This window comes from Pseudophryne corroboree, chromosome 5, assembly GCF_028390025.1.
Source record: "Pseudophryne corroboree isolate aPseCor3 chromosome 5, aPseCor3.hap2, whole genome shotgun sequence".
Classification (NCBI taxonomy): domain Eukaryota; kingdom Metazoa; phylum Chordata; class Amphibia; order Anura; family Myobatrachidae; genus Pseudophryne; species Pseudophryne corroboree.
This window is the reverse complement of record NC_086448.1, coordinates 783,225,935-783,247,362: the sequence shown is the minus strand read 5'-3', so window position 1 is coordinate 783,247,362 and position 21,428 is coordinate 783,225,935. Positions and strand designations below refer to the sequence as shown.

Here is a 21,428-nt window from a genome sequence, read left to right as displayed (position 1 = left end):
ACCCCCACACACTGCAACAGGTTACCCACCACACACTGCAACAGGTTACCCCCCACCCCACAGGACAGCAGACCGGCTACTTACCTCACCTCTCCCATGGCAGCCGGAGCCCGCCAGCACCCGTGTACAGAACGCTGCAGATCGCCGGAGTCCGACTCCGTACCGAGCCGGAGACTAGGGGCGGCCAAAAGAAGTCACATGACCTGCCGAGTCCTACTGACGTCACGTGATAGATGCACTGAGACAGCCAGTACCGTCAGGGGGAGGGAGAAGGGGATGAGCCGACTGTCGCCCCGCCCCCTCCTGAGGGAGAACCGGGACTCGCTGCGGACTCCATAACCCCGGGACATCGACCCGCCCGCGCCGCACCGGACCCCGCCGGGACTTCATGCTGAGGAGGAGAAAGCCGAGCCAGGGAGCCGACCCGGCCTTGGACACCCTGGGGAGCCTGAGCGAGCCGAGCCGGGAGCTAGCGGCCGGGTAACAGCATCGCGGAGCCCCGGAGATCGCACGGGAACCTCGGCCGAGTCCATGGATAACACGTCCATCATCACCCAGCTCACCAACCCGAAGGAGGAGGGGATCCTGTCCTGTGCCCAGGAAAAGGGTGAGACGCCAGGGGTTGAGGGTGGTGCACTGTGCCTAGGAGAACGGTGAGACACCCGAGGGTGAGGGTGGTATTCTGTACCCAAGAGGAGAGTGAGACACCCGAGGGTGAGGGTGGTGCTCTGTGTTCAGGAAGAGGGTAATACCCCCGGGGGTGAGGGTGGTGCTATGTGTTCAGGAGGAGGGTGAGACACCAGGGTGTGAGGGTGGTACTCTGTGCCCAGGAGGAGGGTGAGACACCCGGGGGTGATGGTGGAACTCTGTGCCCAGGAGGAGGGTGAGACACCCGGGGGTGAGGGTGGTACTCTGTGCCCAGGAGGAGGGTGAGACACCCGGTGGTGAGGGTGGAACTCTAACTCTGTGCCCAGGGTGAGGGTGGTATTCTGTGCCCAGGAGGAGGGTGAGACACCTGGGGGTGAGGGGTGGAACTCTGTGCACAGGAGGCGGGTGAGACACCCGGGGGTAATATTCTGTTTACAGGAGAAGGGGGGAGACATCCTGGGGTAACGGTAGTATTCTGTGCCCAGGAGGAAGGTGATACACCTGGGGGCATCCTGTGGCCAGGAGGAGAGTGAGAAACCTTGGCAGGGTGAGTTTGGCATCCTTTGGCCAGGAGACGAGTGAGACACTTGTGGGTGAGGGTGGCATCTTTTGCCAAGGGCAAGGATGAGACACCCAGAAATGGGCAATCTGTTTTGTACCCAGAGGAGGAGAGCAACACCTGGGGGTGAGGGTTGCATCTTGTGCCCATGAGAAGGGTGATGCACCTATGGTTGGGATGGCATCCTGTGCCAATGAGAAGGCTAAGGCACCCTGGAATGGAATTAGCTGTATTGTACTGATGTACCTGGTGGTAGTATTAGCGGCCTTGTGCGTAGGGAAAGGTGCGGTATGCAGGAATGGGATGTTTTGTACCCAGAGGAAGAGAGGGACACCCAGAGGCAGGGTATTATCCTGCGCCCAGCAGTGACGTGCGGTGGGGTGAGGCAGAGCCTTTCCTGTCATACTAACGTTTGTACCAGAGTTTTGATGGTATAAAGTATATGAAAAATACAAAGAATATGTCTGAAATATCTTCTTTGCATTATTCTAATCCTTTTTATAGCTAAAACTCTGGAGTAAAAAGTCTATGGCAGGTGAGGCAGTGCCTCACCTGCCTAACCTTTCCTGCACTTCTCAGATCAAAACTCATCAAATTTCCAGAAGTTTATACTGCTACACCTGTGTATAATGCCCAGATGTACCCTTTGACTCATATATTGTGTTTAAATCTGGCTCTGGTGCTAGCCAGTGCCTCCTGAGCCATTTAGTTCACCGCACGTCCCTGGCGCCCAGGAGAAGGGAGACGCATTCTGGGAGTTGGGGTCATAGCCTGTGCCCAGAATAAGAGTAGAGCACCCAGTGAAGGGGGGTATTGTATTGTCCTCGGGAGAAGTGTGAGGCACCCAGGACAGCGCTCGCCATCTTGTGCCAAGGAATAAAATGAGACACCCAATGTAAATTCCCCTGACGCGCACACACTATGGCCCGTTATAGCCAGCAGCTAATTATCTTACCAGTATGCCTTTGGAGTCTGGGAGGTCACACTTATCCCGCACAGACAGGGGCTTTGGTTGGGAATAGAACTTCTCACCACAGCGCTGCGAGGCGGCAGTGCTGACTGGTGGCTTGTGAAGGAGATGGTCCTGTCCTATGGTTCCTGTGGTTTTTCATCTTTAGTAATGAGGTTTCATTTATTTTTAATACTGCAAATGGATGCTCCCGTCACAGCGTTGATGCTTCATAAACCACTTTCCTTATGTACCAGGTACAGGGTTTAATTGTGGTGATTCGTCACCATGACTGTCCAGGCTTTTAACGATGCAGCTGGAAATGGGAACGCTGGGCGCTTGATTACAGCATTTGGGAGGTTAATAACTGGGCTTGCTAATGGTAAATGGGGAGATGGGGATTGCTTGCCAGTGACTCTGTAAGCGTTAGTTATTCTCGGGCCCTGTACAGCATTCCCAAGCAGAACCGGCATTACTGAATTGGGACATGGAGGGGGGGGGGGGTCATTTATGTCATCCAGTGGGCAGGTACTGGAACAGAAAATGTGCCGCAACCCATACAGGATCAATTCAAATAGGGACGGGCCACGCCTTTGATGTGCTGCTAGAACACCGGTCATGGCACCGGAATTGGCGCCTGATTCGTGCAGTTTAGTTTGCAGCCCAACTAAATAGAATACACGATTTCCGTGCTCCTGTGTGTGCGTCGTAGAAGCTTCCTAAATAGCGGTCATTGCTACAATTTCATCTATCTCATAAAGTCTGGTTAATATTATCTGCAAACTGGTCTGCATAAGGTGCTTGACATATAATATTGGGTCAGCTTTATCAAGCCTCGGAGAGTGATAAATTTCACGGTGATAAAGTACCAGCCAATCAGCTCCTATCTGTCATTTTTTGAGCACAGCCTGTGACATGGAAGTTATGAGCTGATTGGTTGGTACTTTATCACCGTGCTTTTTATCTCTCTCCAAGGCTTAATAAATGGGGGCCTTAGTCATTTCTTTTACCTGCTTCTCCTTTGGTGTAATGAATTTAATGCAAGTTGAAAGATAAAATATTTAGCAAACGATTGTCTCTCCTTCTCGCCTGTGGGAGACGCCATCTTTGCATGATTCTAAATGATGCTTGACCTTTGAACTGATGGAATTTTAGATGCTATAAATGAGTCCGGGTGGATTAGTACGTAAAGTGTTGGTGTAAGTGTGAACCTTCGTGTTGGGAGTTAAATTTGGACTTTGTTTCCTAACGTCCCAGGAATGTAGAAAATCGATGCCAGAGAACAGTTTGATTTTGGTCCCACAAATAGCACATGCAGAAGTGGCTGCCAAATTCCCTTACAAGTTTTTAACACATGTTTAAAGGAATCCAACAGATTGACGTTCAGTTTCGTAGTTGTGTTCAGATGGGATTGGAATTAAAAGCCTGGAAGAAATAATTTGCTGGTTAGTCTGGTGCAGGCTTGTGAATTCCCAGCTGCCGGTAGGGGAACTAACAGTCTCAGCAAGCACAGCCAGTTCTATAGAACATGTGTGTATTTTAAAGCATGATCTCTAGTCTATTCATTCTGATTGTGTGTTTGAGAATGACAAGCGAAAACTTTTGTTTCAAAACCATGGTAACGTGCTGTATAATGTTAGTGAAGTCCTGGGCTGGGATGCTTGTCTTGGACTGTTACATATATAGCCAACAGCAAGACGTCAGCCGACTTACAGGATTTTGGGAACAGTTGAATGGCCATAAATTGTAACAGACAACTGGAGCTCACTGATGTGTACTGACCTTGACGCTCATGATCTCCTGGGTGGTCTGTAGCTGACGGAGCCATGGCCGCAGTCATGGCAGTAAGCGACTGAGAGAGGAGCAGCCGTGATCATAGGCTTGTTCGAGCAGGGGACGTCAACATGCGTCCCTCCAGCTGTTGTTGAACTACACATCCCAGCATGCCTGCCACAGGTTTAGCATGCCTTATTAACAATACTGTGGCAGGACGGGCATACTGGGATTTGTAGTGCCACATTAGCTGTTGGGCCGCATGTTGAACAGCCACACATTAGAGAGTGTGCCGACCTAACACCCTCTATTTATATTATGGGGCGAGCTGCTCAGCCAAGTGTAGACTGCCTCCATCATACACTAGCCCTATCTAATCTTATGTGTCTTGCCCTCTGAAGAGGCCGCACACACTACTCTTAGAGGTATTGTCACTGAAAACTGGGGCCATAGAGGGGCTCATTCTGCGTCACATGAATCTACGCAGATGCAAATGGCGAGCTTTTACATACAGCCCATGGGCAGAAGTGACTTTACTCTGATTTGCATATGTCCGTCCTATTGGAAAGTGATAATAATAATAATGACTGTTGCAGCTGCCTGTGTACAATCGATGAGCGGCTCTGGTTTCTGCTTGCACCCGCGCCATCACGGCATTTGTACAACGCTTGAGTAAATCAGGCTCCCGTGGTTGCCCGCAACTACAGCCACTATGCTTGTGATTTAGAATCCGGCCCAGAGGGCGGTTGTGATCAACTGCAGCCAATTTCTGTTGCATTACATTCCAATTGGACGGCTGCTAGTGCACACGTTCCGCAACGGAATGATTCGATTGCCAAAAAGAGGGTCACCTGGAAGCTACATTGGGCAGAGCTGAGCAAATATTTTGGGGCTCCTGTCATTAGCATGTAAATATGTCAGTAAATGCCCTGTGGTGACCGGTAGAAGCAACACATTGAGGTGGGGGGATTTGTTGTTGTTATAATTCCCAGCTTTATTGCAGGTTGCCAAGGTAACAGCGTAGATACCTTCCATAGCAATGCATGCGATCGGTGTGTCCCAGCTAATATTACTGGAGCTAATAGATTCCCCCCAACACACACACACACACACACACACACACACACACACACACACACACACACACACACACACACACACCGCTGCTAGTGCTGCCTGCTTACATATTTGGCAGTATTTAGGAATGTAGTAACACTGATGCACATTATATCTGCCTGCGATATCTAGGTGCTGATGCATGCAGCCTGCAAGGTTGTGTTCTGGTTGCTTGTGTCTCCTGTGCCGTTCTGTTGTCAGGTTGTAATGATTTGTAGGCCGGAGCAGAATGGGAATAATATAATGATGCTGTAGGAAGCTGGTCACTTGTGAGGGCTTCCCGTGACTTGCAGGTTTATTTCAGGCAGTGTATACAGGAGGGGGAATCCTCACCTGTCCTCCCACAGAAAAGGATCCGGAAGATCAATATCTGTCTGGTGGTTGAAATAAATAGCTCTCTGCTCTTTAGTAAGTGAGCACAGGCTGGCGGTGCCTCCTGCAGAGCGCACACAGTTATTCCGCCTCACACTCACCTCTCCTAAGCGTAGCTCTGCGGGCACATAAACTGCGGCTTCTTGTCTTATTTGTATATTGGAAGCAGCGATTCATTCCATTATGTGTTTTTGTTCTTCATTTTGCACATATTGTAGCTTGCCGTTTGCACATACTGTATAGGGGGGAATTCAATTAGCCTCAATAATTTTCCGGGAGTGAAAAAGGGTGGTAGCCTCGGGCTTTAATAGCGGGGTTTTTTTTTTTGCCTGGTAAATTAACCGTTAATGGGCATTAACACATAGGTTGGGACTTATCCCGGATTCTATTTCCATCGCGCTATTTATCGGGGATTTTTCCAGGCTTAAAAAATTATCCCTGTGAACTGCAGCCTGTGGGCTGCCTACAGGGCTAATAGAATAGCCCGGGGATCCATTAACCTGTGGTAAATTACAGCAGATAATTGAATGCCCCCCCATACAGCTTTGCAAACAAGAGTTTGTTACTGATATTCTGGTGACTTGCAGTGACATAACTGTTTTTCTCACCGCACAATAATGATTTTTGTTTAGTAGGTCTTCTGGGGGTGGAGGTGTGTCATGTGCGTTTGTAGGGGGTAATTCAGAGTTGATCTTAGCAGCAAATTTGTTAGCAGATGTGCACTGCAGGGGTGGGTGGGGGGGGCAGATATAACATGTGCAGAGAGAGTTAAGGGCCCTACACATTTAGCGATCTGCCGCCGAGCTGCTCAACGGCGGATACGGGTGACCCGGCGACGGGGGGAGTGAAGTTTCTTCACTCCCGCCGTCGCCCGGCTCCATAGAAGTGCAGGCAAATATGTACGAGATCGTCCATATTGGCCTGCATGCACAGCCGACGGGGCACCAGCGATGAACGAGCGCGGGACGAGCATAGTTCATCACTGATGCCTCCACACTCAAAGATATGAATGGTATCTCGTTCATTAATGAACAAGATCGTTCAAATATTTGAGTATAATCGCCCAGTGTGTAGGGCCTATTAGATTAGGGTGGGTTATTTTGTTTCTGTGCAGGGTAAATACTGGCTGTTTTATTTTTACACTGCAATTTAGATTACAGTTTGAACACACCCCACCCAAATCTAACTCTCTCTGCACATGTTACATCTGCCGCCCCCCCCCCCCCCCCATCTGCTAACAAATTTGCTGCTACGATCAGGTCTGAATTAGGCCCATAGAGGGTGATTCCGAGTTGTTCGCTCGCAAGCTGCTTTTTGCAGCATTGCACACGCTAAGCCGCCGCCTACTGGGAGTGAATCTTAGCTTCTCAAAATTGTGAACGAAAGATTCGCAATATTGCGAAAAGACTTCTCTGTGCAGTTTCTGAGTAGCTCGAGACTTACTCTGCCAGTGCGATCAGTTCAGTGCTTGTCGTTCCTGGTTTGACGTCACAAACACACCCAGCGTTCGCCCAGACACTCCTCCATTTCTCCAGCCACTCCCGCGTTTTTCCCAGAAACGGTAGCGTTTTCTCAAACACTCCCATAAAACGGCCAGTTTCCGCCCAGAAACACCCACTTCCTGTCAATCACATTACGATCACCAGAACGAAGAAAAATCCTCGTAATGCCGTGAGTAAAATACCAAACTTCATAGCATGTTTACTTGGCGCAGTCGCAGTGCGAACATTGCGCATGCGCAATAAGCGGAAAGTCGCTGCGATGCGAAGAAAATTACCGAGCGAACAACTCTGAATGACCACCATAGTTTTTTTTGTGTCTATAGAATTGTTAAAGGACTGACACATGCTTGACAAGCTGCCCAGATGATGGAATGTAAATGGTCCGATGGATCTATAATCCAGTCTCTGAAAGCATCAGACTGGGGACCTTATTTGACAACCTGTGAGATGTATGCGTGAGGTTGATTCCTGCGAGTCTGCTGTAAGTGGCTGGACGGTTATGCCTTATAAATTATCGTCGCAAATTCCAGGCAGTCTCGCTGCTGTGGCTGCATCTTGCATGCTGTTACATACGGCCATGCGCCTGACAGACGTGTGTTAAATGTAACTTTACTATGCGTACTACAAATATCTTGCTGGTCTGTCAGCTGTAAACTCATTTGATCAGTATTGTGGGTTTTTTTCCTTCACTTAAATGCTTTGTAAAGGTTGAAATCAGATTGTGTATACGTCCGTTGCATATGATGCGATTGTTCAGAATTGCTAGTTTATTTTAAAACTACAGTGTTAATTTGTGTCCGGCTTCACAATTATTGCTAAGAGTGTGGAACACTTTCTCAATTAAGGGCATAGGGGTCTATTTACTAAGCCTTGGAGAGAAATAAGTACCAGCCAGCCAATCAGCCCCTAGCAGGTTGTGTTTGAAAATAATGACAATTAGGAGCTGATTGGCTGGTACTGTAAATGATTGCTGCTTTAAAAAAACTGACAGACTTGCAGAAACTCCCTCATCTCCTGTAACATTTAGCCCTTGGTCCGTCAGATACTTTTGGTTCTATAATGGCTTTACTGGCCGATCCAAAGTTTCATAGCACCAGAAGTCTTACACTATGCGATTTGAACGATTTTTCTGTAACTATGTTTTGCATACACACTGAACGATTTATATGAACGTTTTGACATTGTAAGCATCGATATCGTCCAAATTGGCTTGCAGTGATGAACGATGATAAGACCAACAATGAACAACTGCGGATCGTTCATCGTCTGTGCATCCACACTGAGCGATATATCGTTCATTTTTGAACGTTATCATCCATATCGTTATTAAATGTCTACGAGTGTGTATGGCCCTTTATATCTGCCACATACTTGTAGTCCATCAATCTGACTGTAGGGCCCTACGCACTGTTAGATATTTAATAGCGATATGGACAATATCTTTCAAAAATGAACAATATATTGTTCAGTGTGGAGGCACAGACGATGAACGATGCGCGTCCCCCGCAGTCGTTCATCGTTGGTCTATCATCGTTTATCATTGCAAGCCAATTTGGATGACATCGATGTTTACAATGTCAAATCGTTCGTACAAATCATTCGGTGTGTATGCAAAAAATCATTACAGCAAAATCGTTCATCGTTCAAATCGCAAAGTATGTAGGGCCCTTTACTCCTAAATCCTGTGCACTTTTCTCCAGAATATATATTTGTGTGACCATTCCTCTGGGGAACCTGAATGCCAGGCATACTGTAGTACGCTGTATACTGCCTGTCTGCGGCATCGCCTTGCCAAATCATTTGCTGATAATTGGCTCTTGTTTTATTTATTACTGTCGGCTTGATTTGCATTAGATCACTTCAATTACTTCCCTCACACTTCAGAATTCAGCCGTTCAGTGGAAATGATGACCCTGTAGATACATTGTTGATTTGAATCTGCGGGAAGTATGTATTTAGTGATGTAATCTTGTGCCCGCAGCTAGGATGTATAAGCTGGGAGGAGAGGGGGGGGGGGGGTGTAATGCTGAGGTTAGGGCTCTTGGGTTGTGTTTGTACCATTCTAAACCGATCAGACAATTCCTAGAAGCTTGTTATAATAATTTGTAAGTGATAACGTTCCTCAGAGGCAATCCTTCCTGTGCTCGCCTGCAAAGTACAGATGTTACTGACATTACTGCGTTTAGCGTGGGGTTCACAGGCCGTGCTTAATGCACCAGCGATGGCATTCTTCATTAACAATGTATTAGATGCTAGCAGAGCGGAGTAGTGGGCTAATGCACATGATGTAACCAGACACATCTGCTAGCTTTGATATGATATGTCTGTATCGCCTATAAAGGCAAGCGGTCATTCTCAGGTTGCTGGTGAACTACGAGTTCCAGCATGCGCTGCAGGGCTGTATCTTCTATATTCAAATTGCTTATTTATTTATTTGGGGCATAACCTAGTACATGAACTGTCTGCAGGCTGTAGTAATGCAGAGAGATCTCCTTTATTTTAGTGGTGTATTTTATTTGACTTCTACATTTTCAGATGCATCCTGTATACTTTATAACCTTGTACCCTCTTTGTGACTGTTCACAGAAGGGATATGGACAAGTCATGCTGCTCAGTGAAAAGGTTCTAAACTCAGAAATGCCTAACCCAGTGGTTCCCACACTGTGCCTAGGCAACCTGTGGAGCCGTGAGGCTCTTGCAGGGGTGTCTCGGGTTGGTGGTCCAGGACCAAATCAAATTATCTATGGTCAAAGTGATAGGCAAATCAGAATCAGCTTTATTGGCCAGGGGTACTCAAGTACACTAGGGGGTCGATTCAATTCGGCAACAGTTGAATAGCGCCGGGAGTTTGCTCCCGGCGCTATTCAATACAGCGACGACTGACCCTCAATTGTCAGGAATTCTTCTCTCATCCCTGGGGGATGAGAGAAGAAACCCGACAAAAGTGCTGCCACGCGGCCGGCGCGAGGCTGATTCTGTCGGGAATCAGCATCACCGCGGGTAGTTAAGTCGGAGAATGCCCGTTCTCCCGACAAAACTACCTGTTAAGTCGGCGAGAACGGGCCATCGCCGGCTTAACTGGAGCTGAATTGAATAGTGTCGGGAGCTAATTCCCGGCGCTATTCAACTGTTGCCTAATTGAATCGACCCCTAGGAATTTTTTGTGGTACAGTGCATCGCCAAGCAGCAGCGTGAAGGGGGAAGAATGTAGCATACATTACACATGAGTTCATACTGCACATTGCAACTGTACGATAGACTCAACATATTATACATGTAAAACTAAAAATGAGGGCTGCTTGGCAGAGCGGCACTGAGGCAGCCATCCGCGGCGCCATCTTGAACTCAAACAATGCACATAATACAGAAGATTTAAGTAATACATCAAAAGATAAACCACACAGACGTAGAATAAAAAAAAACTAATAACTTTGAGCACACAGAAAGCATAATGCATGATTGGTGTAGGCATTTTGGGTAATAACCTCCAAGGGTTGTGTATTCCACCCTCACAAGTTCCAGGTGCGACAGCCATCTTGGGTGCACTGCATAGGATTACCCAGGGTAGAATAGTCCACCCCTAGAAGAGATACCACAAAATGGGGAGATTGCAGAGTCCTAAAGTTTAGAGTAGAGTTCCAACAAAACCATCAGGTACATGTATTTTTCATCTCACCCACAAATCCAGTGCTAGTGGCTGGCAATCATAACACATGTGGACAGTCAAAAGCACAACTGTCCAGCACCCCCATATAACGGACCTAACGATGACAGGCAGTCTCAATTACATTGGTTAATTTTATTTAGTTTTCTCATACGTCCTAGAGGATGCTGGGGTCACCATTAGAACTATGGGGTATAGACGGGATCCGCACTTTAAGACTCTGAAAGGGTGTGAACTGGCTCCTCCCTCTATGCCCATCCTCCAGACTCCAGTTTTAGAATTGTGCCCAGTGAGACTGGGCGCACTACAGGGAGCTCTACTGAGTTTTTCTGAAAATACTTTTTGTTAGGTGTTTTATGTTCAGGGAGCACTGCTGGCAGCAACCTCCCTGCTTCGTGGGACTGAGGGGAGAGAAGTATGACCAACTTCTAATGAGTTTAATGGCTCTGTTTCTGGCTACAGGACACCATTAGCTCCTGAGGGTTTGATCGCTGGGTACGCCCAGATGCTTGCTCCCACAGCCGGCCGTCACCCCCCTTACAGAGCCAGAAGACAGGTGAGTAGAAGAAGAAAGAAGACTTCAGTGACTGCATTTCCCTGAGGTACCGCACAGCGAGCGGACGCTGCGCGCCAAGCTCCCGCACACAGACACAGCACTACTGGGTGTAGGGGGGGTGGGGGGCCCTGGGCAGCTAAAAATCACCAGCATAAACTAGCAAGAGGACATTAGTGCAAAGGCACTGTCCTATCCCCCGCCAGTATAATCAGTATTACAAAAAGCGGGACGGAAGCGTGCCATTAAGGGGGCGGAGCTTCGTCCCCACAGCTCACTCTGCGCCATTTCATCTCCGCTGGCTGCAGAGATACTGGTCCTTCCTCACACTACTGAACAAGTATCAGGGTGCAAAACGGGGGGGGGGGGGGGGAAGGAGGGAGGTTATGTGGTGCAATAATATAATATAAAAAGCGCTACAGGTCTGTGGCATTTTGGTAATCGCTTCAGACCCATTGATTTGGCGCTGAGGTGTGAGCTGGCAAATTCCCTCTGTCTCTGGCAGGCTTTCTGTTGGTCTGTCCCCTATAAGCCCAGTGTGTCTGTGGGTGTTACACGTGTGTCGGCATGTCTGAGGCTGAGTGCTCTTCACAGGAGGAGGCTGTATTAGAGACACAAAAGGCGGTGGAGGTGACCATGTCGGCATCGCCGACTCCTGATTGGGTAAATGTGCTGAATGCTTTGAATGCTAATGTAGCTCATATTAGTAAGAGATTAGACAAGTCTGAGTCTCAGACCCAGGCATGGAAGAAATCTGTGGAAGATAAGTTATTACAAGTTCAGGTCCCCTCGGGGTCACAGAAACGTGCATTTACCCAGTTGGCTGACACTGATACCGACACGGACACTGATTCCAGTGTCGAATAGTGATTCCAGATTAGATCCGAAATTGGCAAAGAGCATTCAGTACATGATTGTGGCTATTAAAGAGGTATTGCATATCACTGAGGACCCTGCTGTTCCAGATAAAAGGGTCTGTATGTATAAGGAGAAGAAACCTGAGATAACGTTTCCTCCCTCTGATGAACTGAACACGCTATTTGAAAAAGTCTGGGAAAGTCCTGACAAAATGTTTCAGATTCCCAAAAGAATTACGCTAGCTTATCCGTTTCCCTCGGCAGATAGGGAAAAGTGGGCGTCACCCCCCACCGTGGACAAGGCCCTGTCACGTTTGTCTAAAAAGGTGGCTCTCCCGTCACCTGACACGGCGGCCCTTAAGGATCCTGCGGATCGTAAACAAGAAACTACGTTAAAGTCCATTTATGCGACCACAGGTACACTACTCAGACCTGTCATTGCGTCTGCGTGGGTAAGTAGTGCTATCGAAAAGTGGGCAGACAACTTGTCTTCTGAAATAGATACCCTAGATAGGGATAGCATCCTTTTGACGCTGGGTTATATCAAGGACGCTGCAGCATACCGTAAGGAAGCTGCGAGAGATATTGGTCTTTTGGGATCAAAGGCCAATGAGATGGCAGTCTCAGCTAGACGAGCATTGTGGATTCACCAATGGAATGCTGATGCTGATTCCAGGAAAAGTATGGAATCTCTACCATATAAAGGTAAGGCCTTATTTGGTGACGGCCTTGATGATTTGGTATCTACAGCTACCGCGGGTAAGTCATCCTTTTTGCCTTATGTTCCTCCACAACAAAAGTAAACGCATCACTATCAGATGCAGTCCTTTCGGCCCAATAAATACAGAAAGGGCCGAGGTTCTTCCTTCCTTGCTATTAGAGGAAGGGGAAGAAGTAAACGATCACCAGCCTTGTCAAGCTCCCAGGAGCAGAAGTACTCCCAGGCTTCTGCTAATTCCACCGCATGACGTTGGGGCTCCTATGCGGGAGTCAGCACCGGTGGGGGTGCGTCTAAAACTCTTCAGTCAGTCAGTTTTGGGTTCGTTCGGACCTAGACCCATGGGTTTTACAAATAGTATCCCAAGGGTACAAGCTGGAGTTTCAAGATGTTCCCCCTCGCCGTTTTTTCAAATCGGCCTTACCAGCTTCTCTTCCGGACAGGGAGGTAGTTTGCGACGCAATACAAAAGTTGTGTCAAAATCAAGTTATCGTCAGGGTTCCCCAGTCACAACAGGGAGAAGCCTTTTATTCGAGCTTGTTTGTGGTCCCGAAGCCGGACGGCTCGGTCAGACCAATCCTAAACCTGAAATCCCTAAATTTCTACCTAAAGAAATTCAAATTCAAGATGGAGTCTCTCCGAGCAGTGCTCTCCGGTCTGGAGGAAGGGGATTTTATGGAATCGGTGGACATAAAGGATGCCTACTTACATGTTCCCATTTATCCTCCACATCAGGCTTACCTGAGGTTTGCAATTCAGGATTGTCATTACCAATTTCAAATGTTGCCGTTTGGTCTGTCCACGGCTCCGAAGATTTTCACCAAAGTGGTGGCGGAGATGATGGTTCTCCTTCGCAAACAAGGAGTCACGATTATCCCATACTTGGACGATCTCCTGATTAAAGGCGAGATCCAGGGACCAGTTGGTGCAAAAAGTTGCACTCTCCCTGACTTCTTCAGCAACATGGTTGACTCCTAAACGTGCCAAAATCACGGTTGATTCCGACGACGCGGTTGACGTTTTTGGGAATGATATTGGACACAGAACTACAGAGTCTTTCTTCCAGTGGAAAAGGCTCTGGAACTTCAGAGTCTGGTCAAACAAATTCTGAAACCAGCAAGAGTGTCCATCCATCAATGCATTCGGTTGCTGGGGAAGATGGTTGCGGCCTACGAGGCCATTCAGTTTGGCAGGTTCCATGCCAGAGTGTTCCAGTGGGACCTGTTGGACAAGTGGTCCGGGTCCCACCTACACATGCACCGGAGGATAATCCTGTCTTCCAAGACCAGGGTATCACTCCTGTGGTGGCTGCACAGCTCTCACCTCCTAGAGGGGCGCAGGTTCGAGATACAGGACTGGATCCTAGTGACCACGGATGCAAGCCTCCGAGGATGGTCAAGTCAGGAAACTTGTCTCTACATAAATGTTCTGGAGTTAAGGGCCATTTACAATGGTCTTCTGCAAGCGGAACATCTTCTTCGAGATCTGCCTGTACTGATCCAGTCGGACACTGTAACAGCAGTAGCGTACATAAACCGTCAGGGCGGAACGAAAAGCAGAGCGACAATGGCAGAAGCCACAAGGATTTTCCGTTGGGCGGAAAAGCATACAAGCGCTCTGTCAGCGATCTTCATTCCGGGAGTGGACAACTGGGAAGCAGACTTCCTCAGCAGACACTATCTCCATCCAGGAGAGTGGGGCCTCCACCAAGAAGTCTTCGCAGAGGTGACAGGTCGTTGGGGAGTTCCTCAAGTATACATGATGGCATCTCATCTCAACAAGAAGCTTTAGAAATATTGTTCCAGGTCAAGGGACCCTCAAGCAATTGCAGTGGATGCACTGGTGACACTGTGGGTGTTTCAGTCTGTGTATGTATTCCCTCCTCTTCCTCTCATTCCAAAGGTTCTAAAGATCATAAGAAGAACAAAGATCCGGGCGATCCTCATTGTCCCAGACTGGCCAAAGAGGGCTTGGTATCCAGATCTTCAGGAATTACTCATAGGAGATCCCTGGCCTCTTCCTCTGCGCGAGGACCTGTTACAACAGGGGCCGTGCGTGTATCAGGACTTACCGCGCTACATTTGATGGCATGGCGGTTGAGCGCAAAATCCTAGCCCGTAAGGGTATTCCCAGTGAAGTCATTACACACTTATTCAGGCCAGAAAAGGGGTAACCACCGTATTTGGAGAAAATATGTTTCTTGGTGTGGATCCAAGGGGGCTCCTACGGAAGAGTTTTGGCTAGGACGTTTTCTCCATTTTCTACAAGCAGGTGTGGATGCGGGCCTAAAATTGGGCTCAATTAAGGTACAGATTTCGGCCTTATCGGTTTTCTTTCAGAAACATTTGGCCTCCCTTCCAGAAGTTCAGACTTTTGTGAAAGGCGTGTTGAACATCCAACCTCCATTTGTGCCTCCAGTGGCACCATGGGATCTTAATGTGGTGTTGCAGTTCCTTCAATCACATTGGTTTGAACCTTTACGGAAGGTGGAGTTGAAATTCCTCACTTGGAAAGTGGTCATCCTGTTGGCCTTGGCATCTGCAAGGCGGATGTCTGAGTTAGCGCCCCTGTCTCACAAGAGCCCTTAATTGATCTTCCATGAAGTAGGTAGCGGCACAAACACGAGGGAGAACGGAGACGTCCGGTGCCTCCCAGCCGGCTTCTTTCAATTCAATACTGCTGACCCGATCTTTGAACATTATCAGCACGTCTTGGTGGTGAGCGTGGTATGATCCATTTATGATCTAAGCACTAATACCGGTCTAATACATCATTTATTCTTCATATATCTATTGGAACTTTACCTAGTGCTCGGGACGAGCACCTGCGGGGACATTAAATTCAACTATTTGCGGGACTACTACCAATTGATATCCCCCATTAACCAAATCAGTGCACTGATTAAAGTTAGGTTGATCCACCTCGTATTAGGATTTAGGAAAATTATCCACTAGGTTGGATTATTATACATAGAAATTGAAAATCAGTATCATGTGGGAAGTGATTTCTGCTATTTAATCTAATTCACTCAGTTATGTATATTATGTACATTATTTATATATTTTATTGTGGTTGATTTTTGAGTTTTAAAGTGCATTATACTAAATAAATTACTAAGAATTTTGCATGTGTTTTTAATTATCCTATGGACCATATGGTATTGAGCGCAGAGTAATTGTATATATTTTTGTGGTTACACACATGTTGTGTTGCGTTATTGTCAGCATTTTGCTGCATTTGTTCATGCTGTTGGCTTTTGTTCTGTTTGAATGCCATGTAGTACGGCATGCTTGAGGTGTGAGCTGGTATGAATCTCACCTTAGTTTAACAATAAATCCTTTCCTCGAAATGTCCGTCTCCCTAGACACAGTTCCTATAACTGGAGTCTGGAGGAGGGGCATAGAGGGAGGAGCCAGTTCACACCCTTTCAAAGTCTTAAAGTGCCCATGTCTCCTGCGGATCCTGTTTATACCCCATGGTTCTAATGGTGACCCCAGCCTCCTCTACGGACTAAGCGAAAAGGATTTACCGGTAGGTATTAAAATCCTATTTTTTTTCAAATTGATCAATAAAAAAAACTTTTATCCTAGGGGCGCTATGAAAAAATTGTGAATACTCTAGGACAGGCATGTCAGACTCAAAATCCCAATTGGGCTAAATAATCAAGGCGGTCGATTCAATTCAGCACAATGTTATTAGTGCTGGGAAGGAGGTCCCAGAGCTATTCAATTCAGCGCGCTGTTATGTTGGAGCATTCCGGTACTCGCGCTTTAAACTGGGTGTTTAGTGGCGATAACTGGCATTCTCTGACTTAAGTGCCCTGCGGCAATGCTGTTTGCGCATTGCAGCACTAGTTTTGTCAGACTTCTGTTTGCACCCCAGGAGGGGTGTGAGAAGAAATCCTGTAGTCGGACTTAGCGCGTTGAATTGCACAGTTGCTTTGTACCGAATGTTTGTCTCGGTTCGATGCATTTAATTTAGTGCAGGGGTGGGCAATTATTTCAGCTGGGGGGCCGCTTAACACTTCCAGCGAATATTCGAGGGCCACACACAAAATACTCAAAAAGAGATCCCTTTTTACACATTACGGCAGACAGCGTCCCCTTTTTACACATTACGGCAGACAGCGCCCCCGTTTTTATACATTACGGCAGACAGCGCCCCCGTTTTTACACATTACGGCAGACAGCGCCCCCGTTTTTACACATTACGGCAGACAGCGCCCCCGTTTTTACACATTACGGCAGACAGGGCCCCCGTTTTTACACATTACGGCAGACAGCGCCCCCGTTTTTACACATTACGGCAGACAGGGCCCCCGTTTTTACACATTACGGCACACAGTCCCTACCCCCCTTTCCCCCCCTCCCCTAAACCCATATTGCCGTTTTTAACTCCCCTCCCTCCTCACCCCTAAACTTATATAGCAGCTTAAGCAGTGATCCAGGGGCTGGCTGGACAGGGGGTTTACCTGTTTGTCACAGTGGCAGATGATCTCCGCTGTCCGATGATCTGCGCTGCTGCCGGCCGGAGTCACTGCTGATGTGGCCTCTCCTGCTCCCGCTCGCTGCCCGCCGCTTCCTCTCCTCACTGGCCGCCGCTTCTCGGCCGCCGCTCCTGCTCACTGCAGTGCCCGCCCCCCGTGCCGCCCAGCGCATGATAACAGAGGAAATCCCGGTCAGCTGACCCTGTGACGTGACCGGGATTTCCTCAGCGGCGCCGCGTCTGAGAGCAGTGCAATGACAAGCGGCATGTCGGGCCGCTTGTCATTGCACTCTGGTGGGGCACAGCGGGCCAGGCAGGATTGGTCTGCGGGCCGCATCCGGCCCGCGGGCCGCCTGTTGCCCACCCCTAATTTAATGAGTTCCTGAACACAGCGTTTGGCTTTATACGGTTCCTCTGGTGTTTTGAGTGCAAGTCCAGTGTCCAGCACACGGTATGATGCCTGATAACACCCTGATCATTAATCATAAAGGAGGGTCACACTTGTTATTCCACAAAAGCTAAAATGGGGGCAAGTGGAGTACAGATGTGTCTACATACGGAATCGGTATGTTCTACCGACAGACGGTATGACGGCTGTCAGTATACCGACAGCGGAATCCCGGCCGCCAGTCCGCTCGCCACGCTTCGTGCCCGGTGGATGGCTTCGCCAGCCACAGGTTATATTCCCACTTGGTTAGTGGCGTGGATCCACCAACCGAGTGGAATACCCAGCGAAGGTTGGGATTCCTTCCAACGGGGTTTCACCGGCTACCGGGATTCTGGCGTCTGTCTCCTGTACTGCATCCCCTACTTACACCGATCCTCAAATCACACCAAATAACTCAGGTTAGCGTGCCACAGACTTGTGACTTAGCCATGCCAAAGCACTAATCCTAAGGTACACAGTGCCGAAGCCGGGTACACACGAGACGATATTTGGGATCATGTGCCCGAATCCAACACATTGCAATAAGGTCTGGGGTGTATGCACTATGCATGCAGGTCCGACGGGCGACATTGCCAGCGAGGGATTGCAGCATGGCCCCTGCTCCCATAGTTTAACATGTACCCAGCTTAAGACCCAAAATTGAGGAAAAATTATGCTATCTGTGCAAAAAGGTAACAGAGATCCGTTAAGCTGAGCTGCGCGTTTCAGATTTTGACTTTAGATATGACCGCCCAGAAGGAGGATGAGGTAACCAGGATAAACCATAAGAAAATTGGCAGTTTATTGAGAGTGACCGTACAATGGGGTCATTCCGAGTTGATCGCTCGCTAGCTGGTTTTAGCAGCCGTGCAAACGCTATGCCGCCGCCCACTGGGGAGTGTATTTTAGCTTAGCAGAAGTGCGAACGCCTGTGCAGCCGAGCTCTGCAAAAACAGTTTGTGCAGTTTCTGAGGAGCTCTGAACCTACTCAGCGCTTGCGATCACATCAGCCTATTTGTGTCCAGATTTGACGTCATACACCTGCCCAGCGAACGCTCAGCCACGCCTGCATTTTTGCTACCATTCCCTGAAAACGGTCAGTTGACACCCAGAAATGCCCCCTTCCTGTCAGTCTTCTTGTGGCCGTCAGTGCGACTGAAAACTTTGCTAGAACCTGTGCAAAACAACAAATTCCTTTGTACCCGTACGTCATGCGTGCGCATTGCGGTGTATACGCATTTTTTAGCCTGATTGCTGCGCTGCGAACAACGGCAGCTAGCGATCAACTCGGAATGACCCCCCCCCCCCATATCGGGGCCTTTTGCCCAATTGTTTCTGTCAAGAATGACCAATCGGATAATTGAAGCAGCATTTCTGTCCTCGCAGTGCGCAATAAAACAGGCAGATTACACGATAATTGGCAAAACAGGCCAACAATTGTATAGTGCATACCTAACTTTATTCCTTTGAGGAAAAAACCCCCAATCCTGAGTACCTAGTGCATTATGGGATCAATCCTGTCAGCCGCAAGTGCCCTCACAGCGCGAGTAAGTGCGCCTATATACTACACTTATGGTGCCTCTGGGCTCATGGATTTTTGTTTGAAGCCCCATAGGGCTGCGTACTATAATCCATGAGATCGGGCCACGTGGGGAGTGAATTGCGATGCCATTTGCCGGCGTTTCCACGCCATTGCAACTGCAAGTCTCCCCTCTGCGCAGCTAATAGGATTGTCCCCCCATATATGGACTGAGATTCAAAACTGAGGAAAAAGTGCTCCGCATATGAATTGCGCCTGGCACAAAAAGGACAGGGTCATGCGGACCTACCGGTAGTATTTAGCCCAGGAGTCTCTACTGCCGCTGTGTACAGAACATGGGGGTAATTCTTAGTTGATCGCAGCAGGATCTTTGTTAGCAGTTGTGCAAAACCATGTGCACTGCAGGGGAGGCAGATGTAACATGTGCAGAGAGAGTTAAATTTGGGTGTGGTGTGTTCAATCTGCAATCTAATTTGCAGTGTAAAATAAAGCAGCCAGTATTTACCCTGCACAGAAACAAAATAACCCACCCAAATCTAACTCTCTCTGCACATGTTATATCTGCCTCCCCTGCAGTGCACATGGTTTTGCCCAACTGCTAACAAAATTCCTGCTGCGATCAACTCAGAATGACCCCCATGGTCAGAATTGTGCTCTTATCCGGCTCTTCATGTAGGTGTTCCTTACTGATTTCCCTTTCCCTGTGTGTCCTTCAGTTCTCACTGACATTCCTCGGATCACAGTGCGTTATGTCTGTGATGTAGGTTATACATACCGGCTGAATTGCAGGCGGAACACATTACACAATCTTTAACTAGCTGAATGTGAGCGATTAAACCTTCATTGCCCTTTACCTTGGGGGCCCAGTTCATGCACCAGCCTGTATTTGTATTTTTTGTTTTGTGTTCACCTATAAAGCTGAATGAGACACACTGTGTATATAATTATGTTTTTGTGAATGTACTGGTGCCTAGTGTGTGGTGCCTACTAGTAGACTATACTTGTAGGCCTCTTGTATTTAACCGCATCATAGCACATTTTCACAGACTATTGTATACATGTATTTGAGTTGTGCAACATAATGACATACAATACATGGGTTAGAGTTTGTAATGCAAATACATGCACAGTGGTCAGCATTGCTGCCTGGCAGCTCTGTTTATTAGAATCAAGCCAGATCGACTTTTGCTTGGAGTTTGTATGTACTTTCTTGGTGCATTTGAAATTGCTGTTGAGGGCTTAGGTTATTCACATGGTCCAGTGGCACAGCGGTCATTTAATGATATTTTAGGTGTTACTAGGTGGTAATTGGGCAATAGGCCAAGTTTAAGGGGTCATTCCGAGTTGCTCGCTCGCTAGCAGTTTTTAGCAGCCGTGCAAATGCATTGTTGCCACCCACTGGGGAGTGTATTGTCGCTTTGCAGAAGTGCGAATGGTTGTATCGCAGAGCGCCTGCAAAATCTTTTTGTGCAAAACAAGACCAGCCCTGTAGTTACTCTTCGTGTGCGTTGATTTGAACGACGGAGGGACGGCTTTTGACGTCACACACCCGCCCAGCCACGCCTGCATTTTTTCAGCCACGCCTGCGTTTTGCCAAACACTCCCTGAAAACGGTCAGTTGCCACCCAGAAACACCCTCTTCATGTCAATCTTCCTGCGTTCGGCCGTGCGACTGGAATGTTCGTTAGACTCTGTGCAAACCCACGATGCTCATTGTACTTGTACGACGCGCCTGCGCATTGCGGTGCATGCGCAGAAATGCCGATTTGTTAGCCTGATCGCTGCGCTGCGAACAACGGATGGTGGGGGGGGGGGTTTTAGGGATTGGTGTGGTGCCGTGGGTGAGGGGGGGGTCCGGAGCCACCGCCGGTGGTAGAGTGGGAGGGGGGGGGGGGGGGAATGGGGCCTGGAGGTACTACGACTGGGGGAGGGGTGGGTAATGCTTCTCCTCCTGGAGGCAGCTAAGCTGCTGTCCTCCTTTTGGCAGTGGCTCTCCCTGAGGCTCGCACAGCAGCTAAGCAGGGAAGAAGATACACTCAATAAACTAGAGCTCCCAGCAGCCCTTAGCGCCGGAATGCTTCGGCACTAAGGGCTGCTGGAAACTGTAGTGTATTTAGTGCGTCTACTTCCCTGTAATGCGGCGTGTTGGGACACCGGCGCTAACAATAGTGACTGGCTGGCAGAACTGAGTGACTGAATCAATGTAAAAGGTCCCTGTGCACTGTCGCTTTTACACTGATTCAGCATCCAGACATTACCCTCCGT

At 48.3% G+C, this 21,428-nt stretch overlaps 1 protein-coding gene across 2 annotated transcripts in view; it reads left to right on the top strand.

Annotated features, from left to right (window-relative positions):
* Positions 1-292: 292 nt before the first annotated feature.
* Positions 293-21,428, top strand: part of LOC134928524 (CTD small phosphatase-like protein) — a 126,084-nt gene continuing 104,948 nt past the window's right edge. Inside the window, exon 1 of one of the 2 annotated variants that reach the window (XM_063924380.1) lies at positions 293-607. In XM_063924380.1, coding sequence (XP_063780450.1) covers positions 532-607 — 76 coding nt within the window. In that variant the 5' untranslated portion in view covers positions 293-531. The remainder of the gene's footprint in view (positions 608-21,428) is intronic. The other variant, XM_063924379.1, reaches the window with a different exon arrangement.